At 42.1% G+C, this 12442-nt stretch overlaps 1 protein-coding gene across 2 annotated transcripts; it reads right to left on the reverse strand.

Moving 5' to 3' along the window:
- Positions 1–174: 174 nt before the first annotated feature.
- rpn2 (ribophorin II) lies at positions 175–11798 on the reverse strand. 2 transcript variants are annotated; one of them, XM_026168967.2, is made up of 18 exons: positions 11662–11798; positions 11133–11323; positions 10937–11032; positions 10643–10818; positions 10462–10537; positions 9839–9973; positions 9576–9752; positions 9359–9477; positions 9015–9120; positions 5098–5189; positions 4864–4978; positions 4467–4661; positions 4301–4387; positions 4115–4210; positions 3536–3611; positions 1916–2045; positions 1254–1353; positions 175–772 (listed from the first exon to the last, which is right to left on the reverse strand). In XM_026168967.2, exons 1-17 carry the CDS (start codon positions 11672–11674, stop codon positions 1302–1304), a joined length of 1932 nt encoding a protein of 643 aa, XP_026024752.1. In that variant the 5' UTR covers positions 11675–11798; the 3' UTR covers positions 175–772; positions 1254–1301. The 2 variants fall into 2 exon arrangements, with proteins under 2 accessions (XP_026024752.1, XP_026024753.1); XM_026168968.2 differs by lacking the exon at positions 1254–1353.
- Positions 11799–12442: the final 644 nt, after the last annotated feature.

Genomic DNA, 12442 nt, shown 5'->3' on the forward strand with positions numbered 1-12442 from the left:
CTGGAAAAAGAAGAATGTTTTTACCCAAGCAAATATCATTTCTTTCTCCCCTACTGTGATGACAAAAAAATAAAATATATAAGAGATATATATATAATCAATTTGACATACACAAAAAACCCACTGAGCTCATATTCTTCTCTATAATAAGAAAAAGAAAGAAACACGTGAGACTTGACCTCCCCAGCACCTTTATTTCCTGTTCTTCTTTACAAAAACATCCTCAAATTGCCCTCTTTTTTTACTTATTAACAGACTTTCTCAGAGACATCGACTCTGTATCAAATAGGAAACAGCCACAGAAATGTTCCATGTGTCAGTATTACTGCCAATATGGTTCATTAACAGTTGAAAAATGTTACGAGGTGAGCTGAGGGACAAAAAAGAGGAATGTACCAAAAAAAAAAAAATAAAATAAGGAGGGGGGCGGGACAAACCCAGGTTTAAAAAAACAAACAAACAAAAAAAAAAGAAACCAACAAAAACAGCTCGCAATAAGAAAACAAATCTCACAGGAAGATGAAGTGCAATGATCAGTAGCTCCACAGTCCTCTGCACTGAGTGTTATTCCAGACTCCCAGAGACGTGGTGATATTTCAATTTCTTCCATTTGGCAACACAGACAAACTGCATGCTTTGAAGTTTTCAACTTTTCGTCCCATTTTCTCTTAAAAAAAAGCAAAAAAAAAAACAAACAAAAAACAAAACAAGGTTTTGATGGAAACAACAAAACAATCATCTTCTTTTTTCTTGCCCCTATTTTTTCTGATTTCTGTGGAGAGATACAAAAACAAGCATTAGTTATTACAGACATGACAATGAATGAATGAATGAGAACCTCTCTGGGTTCTCACTGAGCACCTGATCACTGACAAATCATGGATCATGCATTCTGATTGTGCACCCTACCACAAAAACACAGTGTAAGTAGGCAAAAACACAGAGCAACCATCATGACCAAAATCTCTCAAGTCGTGGACGATGCACGGACATGGACACAAAACACATCTCTCAAATGTAATGGTACAACCAGAACCACGAGTGTTAGACAACACAATGGAGGGACTGTCCAAGTGGCTGCATGGCTATGGTTGCAGTGATCGTGGTGGGATGAGTGAAGAGGCAAACCAGAGGGGGGGGGTGGCAGCAAGTACATGTGAACACTCGGAGTTAGAATGAGCACCACACAGCCATGCACGCTGCGAGACATTATGGAAATGCGCAGTGGATGCAGTCTGTGAGGATGCCCTTACTTCAGCCTGGAAGCAGAACCGACTCATTTGTTACATATGGGGGAGGCTTTATCGAAGGCTTCTATACTTTGCCAATCTACTACTTTGCTCTGCAGCAATCCTGTAAGACACAGCGAGGTGTGGATAGAAGGGTTAAAGAAAAGAAAAGAGCTTCACGAGACAAAAACTAGCCTGGAAGAAGGGACAAAGTCCTCAGTTGGAGAATGACATTGGTGAAATCGTTAATTGAAATCTTCTACGTTGTTAAATGGGCTGTTGTGAGATCAAGAGGTAAAGGCGGACAATTACAAAGCGAGCTCTCGAGTCAGAGACAAATTGCTCACTCTGGCCCTCAAAGAGCTCTACATAATCACGGTGAAGAAATTGCCCCTGATATCATCACTGCTTTCACTCCTTTAGATCTTGCTGCTGTTCTTCTCTCCTTTTCCAAGTATGCACAAGCTCTTCTACTGGCAGAGAGCCTGATATCGAAATTAGCCTCTGCAGGCCCACTGAACAGCTACGAATATAGAATAGGCACTTTCCCTCAAGTTTGGAGATAAGAACTACCTAGAAGCCTCACAGCACTGAAGTCCTTGTTATCTGGAAAAGGGCTAGGCTTTCTCTCTACCATTAAGGACTCTCTAGGAGCCATTTGTGCCAGTCGCATTTGGCAGGCGTACCTCTTCACTGCTTTCTGGGCCAGCATGCGGTTTCCGGCAAGGAAAGTTACACCGCCGATGATTGCCAGGTACTTCAGAGTCTGGAACATGTTCAGGTGGGTCCAGTAGACGTACATCAGGCCCAGCATGGCTGAAATGAAACAGCCAAATAGATTTGAACATTAATGACCACCCAGCCAAGTTCCCCATCTCCACTCCTTCACAACATATAGAATGCTCCAATGCTATGATATACTGAGCCATAGTCCTTTGAATTTGACATATATCTTCATGGTAACAAAAGGAAATAATTATAGAATAAAACCTTTAATATTTTTACTGGAAGTATTACAGTGGTCCTGTGGTTTGGACAGCCAGCAACAGCCATTAACAGAACTGCAGCCACCATCCTGTTGCGCTGTAGTAGCCATTGTGCTGTCACGTCATTCACTCTAAAACTTACACTATAGCCTACATGTGTTAGTATCATGGATCACATTAGCTGGTTAATTAACATGCCAACTCAACTAGCATTTAACAAGTGGCTTCTTCCTAATGGCTCATCCTACAAAGCTTACAGAAACCACGCTCTGTCCTGACATCTGCAAACACGTTGCTGATGAGTTTATGGGCTCAGTCACTTGTTACGGGTCACACTAAATGAGTCCAATATTTAAATATTTAAACTTCTAAGAGTCCCTCAGCCTAGTGACTGTTTAGTGATCCCCAGGGAGCCGCTGGTCTAAGAAAAACTGAACCCGACCCAGTTAGCAAGTAGTTGTGGCAGGTTGCTGCCAGTCACTAACATGAGATAGGTTTCCTATCCCATTCTGGTTCTAAAAACACTACCCTGTGCAACTGGTTTCACCCAGCAGTAACCAGCCAACATTTGCTAACTGGTTGGGGAACACACATTTTTCCCTTTATATTCTGGGAAGCGGCCACTAAGAAAGCACAAATGTTCCACGAAAATGTTTTAAGTTGCGTTAAAAATTACATTAAACTGTTACAGAGCCATGAAGGTTTTGCCACGTGTGCACAGAGACATCGGGAGACACGGCACTTCGAAGGAAATTTTTTATGCCTAAAACACAAACCTCCCTTTAAAGAGAGCACTGTGGCAGGTGAAGCATCGGATCTGTGTGGCGTGACGAGAACACTGAACTCTGTGGTGATAAAAAACGCACAGAGCTAAGTCTGCTGGAATTCTGCATTGTTTTCCTGTCACAATTGCCTGTCGCACTTTTGTGTCATCATGAAGTGCCCTCGATTTCAGTGGTTTTGACACTTCATGGGAGATGTAGCCCCACCAGATGTTTACTTTGGAGAGCAATTTGCACAACAATAGTGATGATGGAAATGAGCAGAAATTTGCATTTCCTGTTGTCGTGCTTTTCTGGGTTTAAATTTTTGCTTCTTTTGGCTGCTAAATTCCGCACATGGAAAACTGACTTAATGTCACAGAGGTGTTTGGGGAATTTCATGAATAATGCATACTTAGAATAATCATTCTGCGTAATGTCAGCTGTTCTTACAGCAATTCGCTCATCGTGTAGAACAACAGCGGGCAAACAGCAGGCAGAGAAGCTGGAAAAAAGTCGAGTCTGTGGCAAAGATTTCATTTCAAACACGGGGACTAACCTGCGTGTCCCAGATGGAACAGGATGGTGCTCGGAGAGAAGCTGAAGCTGGAGATGTTGGCGCCGAGCTTGACCCACTACAGAGGAGAGAGGGGAATAAAACACAATGTGATTTTTCGTCCTCTGCAAGAGGACAAAAGAGCCAAAAAAATTGTTTACCACCTAACGCACAATGAACTGATCCACGGCAACAATGACTATTATTCATCACTGAAAATGCCAGGGGAAAAATACACTATAGCTTTTGTGATTTCAAATTAAAACAAGTATTATAGTCATAGTGGACTAGAGTCTCATTCACTGTCTGTGAAGGCTTCGTACTGAAGAGCTTTTCAACAGGGGAAAAAAAGATCACTGCACAGAGCAATAGCACAGGCGGACGAGCTATCAGGGAAAGCTTGGACTGATAATGAAATAGGTTTGTTTGTAGGTGTGTCTCTTTAAATAGCAAATTACTTCCATACGTATACGAAACCACAGCTAGATGGAGAGTGGAAAAAAAAAAAAAGGGAAACATTTTGTACAAACATATTATTATTATTATTATTATTATTATTATTATTATTATTATTATTATTACCAGAATGAGCAGCAGCAGGAAGGGAGACAGGATGAGTGCAGTGAAGGTGTTGGAAACCACTGTGGAGGGCTTCTTCTCAGGTTCTCTGAACAGATGCTGCACAAACATGAGGAGATTGTTAAAATCAAGCTGGTTTCATTCTATCATCAGCCAGTAAATGAGATGTTAAGAGAGCATAACTAGTACCTGAATCTCTGGTTTGGGTACATAAAGAGTCTTAGGTTGAATTGTTGCCGGGGCCTCCTCATCCACGAACTTCAGAATGACGTCGGCCTTTCAAAAGATTAAAAGTGGGTGAGCAGGGTTTACGTCAGCGAGGACTCGCTATCGCCAACAGGCCTCAGACACTCACCACGTTCCACAGGATGGGATTCTCTAAAGTGGCGTCTCCAACGATGAGGTAGAGAGAATAGGTGCCAGAGATGGAGTCGAATTCCGATTTCCGCTCGGCTGTGTCCAACTCAAACTTGTACAGGTTCTTGCTGTCGGGTTCGGCCACAAACACGACCTCCTGGCCAGTTTTCTGATTGTGCAGCCGTACAAAGGTCTGCAACATGGACAAGAAACAGGTTTTTGACATCAGGTGAGGGTTTGAGCTCACCCTCCTGCCATAACCAGTGTGTGTCTTCTTGCGTTTGACTAGGCCGTATGGTCACAAACGAGACTATAAAAGCAGACGAAGTCAGAAACAAGTGTTCTGTCAGCAGTTTGCTGTAGACATGTGTTCCTGTCACACTCTGATTACACACCTGGTGAGGTGTGAGCTCCACTCCAGTGTTAATGTCAACCAGCTGGAAGGACATGGCAAAGTTCTGGTGGCTGTCTGCTGTGAAGGAGCTCTTAGCTTTGGAAGGATAGTCCACCCTGCATGTGTATTTACCAAAAAGAAAAGACAAAAACAGATGAAAATCTTTTAGTATTTTACTTTCCTCTTACGGTGGATCAACAAAAGCTGGCACCACTTTTTAAATTTGATTTCCAACCTGGTGGTCTTTGTGCCGATGCTCTGGTCCTTATCCACCACAGAGAGGTCCATGTTGGTCACAGCCACCTCTGTGGACACCTTCACTTTAAGCTACAGGTGGAGACAGAGTACAAAGCAGAGTCATGAGTACAGTAGTCAAAGTGTGTGCACAAACAATGCAATGAGAATTCAGTGGTTCCCCACACAGCCTGCACACGGGCAGGCAGCCCGGGTATATTAAAGCCTGAACAGATTATCCTGGATGCAAATCACATTCTACACATCTGTGATGGATCTAAAAGGAGTGGACAATCCCTTTACTCTTGTTTTCAAAGTTTAATCACTGCTCAAATGTCTCCTTAATATGGTTTAATATGCTACTGTGGAAAAACTCAACAGCATTCAGCTGCTTCCCCAGAGAGGATCGCAGAATCCAACTCAACAGTAGCTGGACCAAAGCTTGCATCAGCAGCCCCGGAGGGCCACTCCAACCAAAATGTGTAGCAGATGGAGAGCTGGTCCATACGTGACTACACCGAGACTGCAAAAGAGCAAAATGAGAACTACAAGTGCCAACTTCAAGACGGTGCCATCATCCCTCGGATCAGAGGTTTGCTGGACTGACATATGATTTTACTTTTTTTTTTTTTCCCCACAAAGTACATGGCAAATAAAATACTTGCTGATGAGAACCTTATAAACATAATTATTTCTTTATTCATTTAAGAAATGATGGATCCCTGTTTTTCCTTCTCCTTTCCTTCTTCTGCTTTCCTTCTCCAAGCTGCTGGACTTGAATGAACACAAATTTTAAACTGGTGCAGCAGGTACTTCACACACACACACACACACACCAGCACCACGTTAGAGTGGTCTGTCCAACGATTTCTGTAACTGGGTTCACATCCACTTCATGTCGTGACTGGCCAGCTGCGAGGAGCCAAGAAAGCAGCCTGATTTTGTACTTCTCTCTCTCGTGTTCCCTTTTCCATTGGACACAGAGCATTTTACGGCACTTCTCCTGCGAACAACCAGGTGAAATATCCTGACAGTCTCCATGGAGAGACTGTCTGATGACGTGCACCATTGTTCCCACATACTGCACAGTATCCTGCTATACCCCACCCTCCAGCTTTGTCATGTCTCAATATGAATGAACAAGAGCTGCACAAATATGTTCTTCTAATTTTTGTTTTTAATTATATAGAAAACAAGATCATCTGCATAACCACATCTCCCTGATCAAGTTTTATTTATTTGGTTTTCAGTTAGATTGTAGCTAAAGTTCAATCTGCTGAAAAAAACAAACATGTTTTTAAGTTAGGAAATACATAAAGATTGTAGAGCACTCGTGTTAATAATTGCAAACTCATTACTGACCAAAACTATTCTGATTTCTGCCATAACTGAACATCAGCAGTGAAAGAAAGCTCCTGAAGCTGTAGAGGACCACCGTTTCCACAAGCCCAACAGCAGGCACTTTGTCATTAATACAAACAGCCTGCTGGTTAGTGGGATGGGCAGTACACCAGATGTATCAGCATACATGCAGTAATTTCTTTAATTATATGAATATTAAGTCAATAATAAGTCAAACAGCACTCAATAAACCAAAATGCCTATTGTGGATTTTACAGGAGTTAGAGCTGCATCCACACGTAGCGACCAGAGCCCACAGAAAGTGATCGAGTAAAATAATCACTGGGATGCAAAGTTGGCGGAAAGCGAGTACCAATGCGAGTGCAGGATACTTTCGATTGAGATATGACCTAGTAGTAAATGCATTAAAGGGTTACCTAGGCAACTGGAGCCTGGAACGTGTGCAAGCGATGAGCTGTCAGCTTCAAAGGGAATCATTTTGTGTGGACACAGTTTAAGAAGTTGAAGCTCAAGCTACACTTGTAGTATATTCATTAAAAGGAAAGTTTTCTATGCAGTCTATGCAGCGCTGTTCAAAACTAAGCACACCCCAACATTCAACAGCTAGCAGAACCACCGTCACTGTTTTGTGTACGACTTTATCCGTCTCTCACATCGTTGTAGAGGAATTCTGACCCCACCCTTCTTTACAAAACTGCGTCAGCTCATTGAGGTTTGACTATATTTGATTAAGGCATTAATTTAAGCACAGCTCTCTTAAGATCAACAGCATATTGATCAGGTTGAGTTCTAGACTTTGACTGGACCTTTACAACATGTTGATTCTTTTCTCTTTCAGCCATTCCAAACTTTACTGCCAGAAAGAAGAAGAGTTTGTGCTGATGTGCCGTGTTTGGTTTTTCCCAAACATGGTAGATGTACATTATGGCCAAACATCTCCACCTATTCACATAAGTTTTGCTTTAATAATCAACAGCTTCCTGAAATCAAAGCACGTAACAGTGTTTGAAATATGAACACTTTCCAAATCTTTCATATTTACAGAATGGTATTCTGGGTAATGTCATCTTTCAAGGTAGGATAACAGTACAACAGCTGGGAGGATGTTTGTGGCTACATATAAAGACGAGGATGAAGAAAGAGACGCGACATGCCCTAACGCAGACCTTCCCAAAGTGGGGGCGCAGAGCCATTGCAGGGGGGGCGCGGTATGAAAAGGGGGGGGGGAGGCTTGGACACTGCTAGCACGGGGCGCCCACACAAACGCAAAGCAGGAGATGAAGCATCGCGGAATATGTTTCCAAACCAACTTCATTCTAAGCCAAAGACTAGAAAATATGGTGAAGCATGTCTGCCCTTTGGCTTCACCTGCACAAGTGCCGAGGTAGGTCTCCCCTGCAGGATTGGTTTTCCCTGCGTCGGGAGCAGCGCTGGGCTGTTCAAATCACGGACAAACAGGATCCCACAGCTGTTTGTTTTTAAACCCATTTTGCACAGAGAGGCATTTTTTGAAAAATGGATTGATAGTAATGTTGAATATTATTACACAGGAAAAAAAACAACTACACGTAAAATAATCCCACTGTGACGCCTCTGCCTTTGTAAATGGAGGGACAGTAACTGCGTGTGTATATGTAAACATGTAAAACCTGAAGATTAACAGTATTTTGTCTCTATCTGCCATTCTGCAATTCATCTCACGTAAACAATAACGTGGCGCACAGCGTGACGTGAAAAAAAGGCACACACCTTTGACGTTGTGTTACGAACTCTGTATTCCTCGTCCACACGTAAACATAAAAAAGGAGTTTTAAAAAAAATCTCAGTTTTCGGTGATTTGAAACGCTGTTTAGGTGCGGACGAAAGGCCCAAGCACATAGAAACAGCTGCGTTTTCAAAAATACCCGTGTAGGTGTGGACGTACCGTACAAGAGTTAGTAGTTTATTTTATTATTACCTGTAATTTATTGCAGATTACTTGTATTTGCTTAATTGTTTACTAAATGTTTGAGGTGTGAAATAAACCGCAATGGAGCAAAATATGGGTGTGTGTGGTTGGAGGATGTGTTTGTGCGCGCGCAGGGCGCGAACATTTTTCTTGTAAAACAAAGGGGGGCCCAGCAAAATAAAGTTTGGGAACCACTGCCCTAACGTAACATAACATGTGACTAACAGAGAGCTGTGTGTATTTTAAGCTTTTTAGTTAAAGAAAAAATGAAATTTTTTTTTTTGACTTTTTCATATTTGCTTGTTGCTTTGCTCTGCAAACACTAACGAGTCACATATTTGCTTCAAAACAGCAGCAATTAAAAGTGACCTTAGGTGCAGACTACAGGCCTCAGGCAAATATTTCATATTAGTTAAGGGGGGGTCTAAGACTACTTTTCTTATTGTTCTGATTGTGTGTTATTACAATGATTTATTTTACATATACCCCTGACAAAAGGGAAAAGGAGTCACTGTAAACCTAAATAAAGAACCACTGATTGGAAAAATAACAATGACTATTATTGTGCATGCCAATTCCAGCTAAATGCAGCAAGAAAAAAAACGTACCTCGACATGATTGGCAACCAGCCGGCTGTCCCCGGTCACTGCAATGGTGAACTGGTAATATCCGCTGGCTGGCTGGCTGGACATGAAGTTCAGTTCAAAGACGCCGCTGAAAAGGAGAAAATAAGAAGAACTCAGTATAACAGCTGGGGTTGCAGTCACAATTTACTGTAAAATGAAAGTACGTTGGGATATTATGTAAAGAGGATTAGAAACACAATCTACAGCCAATGACAACTGTTTGCTTTAATACTGGAGTTTACCCTGTCGTTGGGGATAAATCTCAACTTCTGGGGAACTTGAGAGACGACTGTACAGCTAACATACATTTGGATTCTTATACATACTCATTAATTGTGAATGGTGCTTGGTTGAGAATAGCAGCCTTCGAGGCCACAGCGTATGCAGATTCCACCACCACGTTGGCTGAGTCTAGTGGTTGAGACATGACATCAGTGACAAGGAGCTGTGAATCAGAAAGAGAGAGAGACAGGGTGATGTGACTGTGAGGTGATTAAAAACCACACTGAGGGCTGTAGATAGAACACGATCCATCATGTGTACCTGCAGGGTTGGCTGGCTGTGGGAAACAGTAGCTGGGCCCTGGGCAGTGACGACTACCGGTACGTGGAAGCGGTTGCCGGACAGAGCAGCGGCGGCGCTTGCCACGCTGAAAGCCTCAGCCAGAGAGTCCCAGGATTTCTTGCTGAAGATAGAATTCACCAGCTGGATGACCTGATCCTGTGTGAAGAGAACATTTGCCATCAATACCAAGCCAAATCGATATAACTTCAGCTGGTACAGCACCTCACAAACAGATATCAGACCTCTTTGATAGGAGGCTCCATGTCCATGTGATCTGACAGGGAATAAGCAGCGGTCACAAACATGGCGGTTGCTTCGAGTCCCTCTTCAAACTGGAGGTAGAGGCCACCGAGGTCATCCAAGCGAGCTGTCAGATCCTGGAAGGGAAAAGCCATCAGAAGGGGAGTTAGAATTTACCTTAATTTCTGTCGTGCATATTGTTGCAGTGATAGATACTCTTATTAAACAAAGCCAAGGTCAGCATATGTACAAGTAACACCTCCGAGTCAAAAGTTCAGACTTCAGAGGTTTTTTTTACTCCTGACTCCTTACTGTCACTGAGAGAGGATATCACTGACTTGCTCAGCTCATCTGTTGTTCACACCTTGTGACTGGTAAAAAGAAGCCAACCAGAAGGAAACTAAAATGCCTCATTTGAACAAAGAGGCTGTCCCAAGGCCTAGTGCAACACAAATGTGGATCATTTGCAGCTTTACATCATGCAAAGCAATCCTTTTAGGGTCAAAGACTAAAAATATAAAACCATAAGTAAATACAATAGGGCCCATTTTGAAGATATAGGATTTCTTGCTATAAATCAAAAAATAGTGAGACAGCACCATCTGGTGGTAGTTTTAAAGTTCACCTCAATTTCTTCCAGTATTCCTCCGAGCTCTGCCTGCTGGGAAAGCTGGGATGCTGTTTGCAGAGCCATGGTGATGCTGTCCAAAGAGAACACCCATTTATTGTAAAATAAGATGCATAGACTCTCTTTATTTTTATTGTATTTTTTTGGTAATGACAACTGAAAAGCATCTAACACTTACGCCATAACATTATCCTCTTTGTTGATCCGGGCTGTCAAGGAACCTACAACTTCCTGGGAAGCAAGAGGAAGCCCAAGAGAGCTGAGAGCAGTCACAGCCCGATGAATCTGAGTCATGGTCGAATCTTCACTGACTGCAGCCAGGAGGAGGTCGCGGGTTTCGTTGGATACAGGGATCTAAAGAGTTAAAAACAAAAACAATGCACACAAATGTAATTCATGCATTTCTGTTACACTTATCTCTAACAGAAAGAAGGGATAACAGACAGAGAGACACCATAAAATATTTTTATACCTCACATCCTGAAATGGCACGACTGATCTCAGCAGCAAAGAAGAGTGAATCAACACTAGTGGAATCAAGCTGAGATTTCACAAACTGGCACACATCCTAAAAACAAACAAATGCAAAACAGCCACATAGTGAAGACCGATGGGAGTCTAGAGTCCATATATTACATATGCAAATAATGAAGGACTGTTTTTCTCACTTCGTGATCGGGAACTGTCGCTCCCAGCTTGGTCAGACCTACAACTGAGTAGTATGCGGACTCCAGGTCAGTGAACTGCTGGCTCAGGAGGTTCTGCAGTCGGGCCACATCAGACAGGGAGAGGTAATGTGACGGTGTGAGCGCCTGAGCTCCGGAAAGAGCCAGGCTGAGAAAGAACAACCCGAACAGCCCTGCGGACACACAGCATGGACTAAGTAATCTGACGCCGGCTGCTGCTCGAAAGGTGAATTCATAAACACAAAATTAAATATATAATAAACAGAATAATACATTTTTATAATAGCTTCTCAACATACAATTCATTCATTCATGTAACGCTCGCTCGTGCAGGTCTAGCTACGAGCCAGCAAGCTAACGTCAGTAGGAAACGGCACACTGCGAGCACAGAGCGGTATTTTTCCACCAACGATAAAACCTGCATTTCAACAAAAGCTTACACGACATGAATAAAACCAAAGATGCACATAAATGACATTCAATTCGGCGTTTTGTAAAGGAATGTACTCACTAGACCGGTCCATGTCTTGAGGTCTAATGCAGCGTCACCAAAAGCGACGATTACTTCCGGTGTCTCAGAGCGCGACCTGTCAGTAGGGGGATATCCGGCTGTACACGTTGCATTTAAAAATAAATGCCCACTAAAATTATCATTTTTATTATTATTATTTTAATATATAAATACTTTGTATACGTGTAAGACGCACTGTAAATAAAATAATGGTCTATATGTACATTCTTTGACATCGAATGCAAACTGTAGATCATGTTCGCAAATATCAGCTGTGCCGTCGCCATACTGCAACAGGATTCTGGATGCTTTCAGGAAATTTCTAGATTTTTGTACCTATACAGCTACCGATATCACTGTAAAGTAGTATTTGCAAATCGGACTTGTTTAGTTTTTGTTTTTCATTTATAAAAACCGCATTTAAATTGTAAGCATTTTACAACTAATTTTAAAAGTACACTAATGTGACCAACTGTGCTCTTTTTTTGCACTTGACTTGTAAAAGCCTATATGACATTTTTTTTATTTCACCATTCATTAACCGCATAGAGAAGTTTTCGTCGTTTAATAATGTTAAAGTTTTCTTGAAGCAAACGGTATTATTAAAGTTCTTCATGACCGGGCCAAGTGTCCTCTTATGTGGAAATCAAAATATGGTCACCCTAAAGTATACCACGTGAGTCAACTGCCAAAACCTGTTTTTATCGAGGTGGTTTCTTGTGCTGATGGTGAGTACATTAAGTGTACTCCACTTACACTGATACTTTCAATGGAAACAGTT

The sequence above is a fragment of the Astatotilapia calliptera genome, chromosome 5 (genome assembly GCF_964374335.1).
Source record: "Astatotilapia calliptera chromosome 5, fAstCal68.1, whole genome shotgun sequence".
In the NCBI taxonomy this organism is placed as follows: domain Eukaryota; kingdom Metazoa; phylum Chordata; class Actinopteri; order Cichliformes; family Cichlidae; genus Astatotilapia; species Astatotilapia calliptera.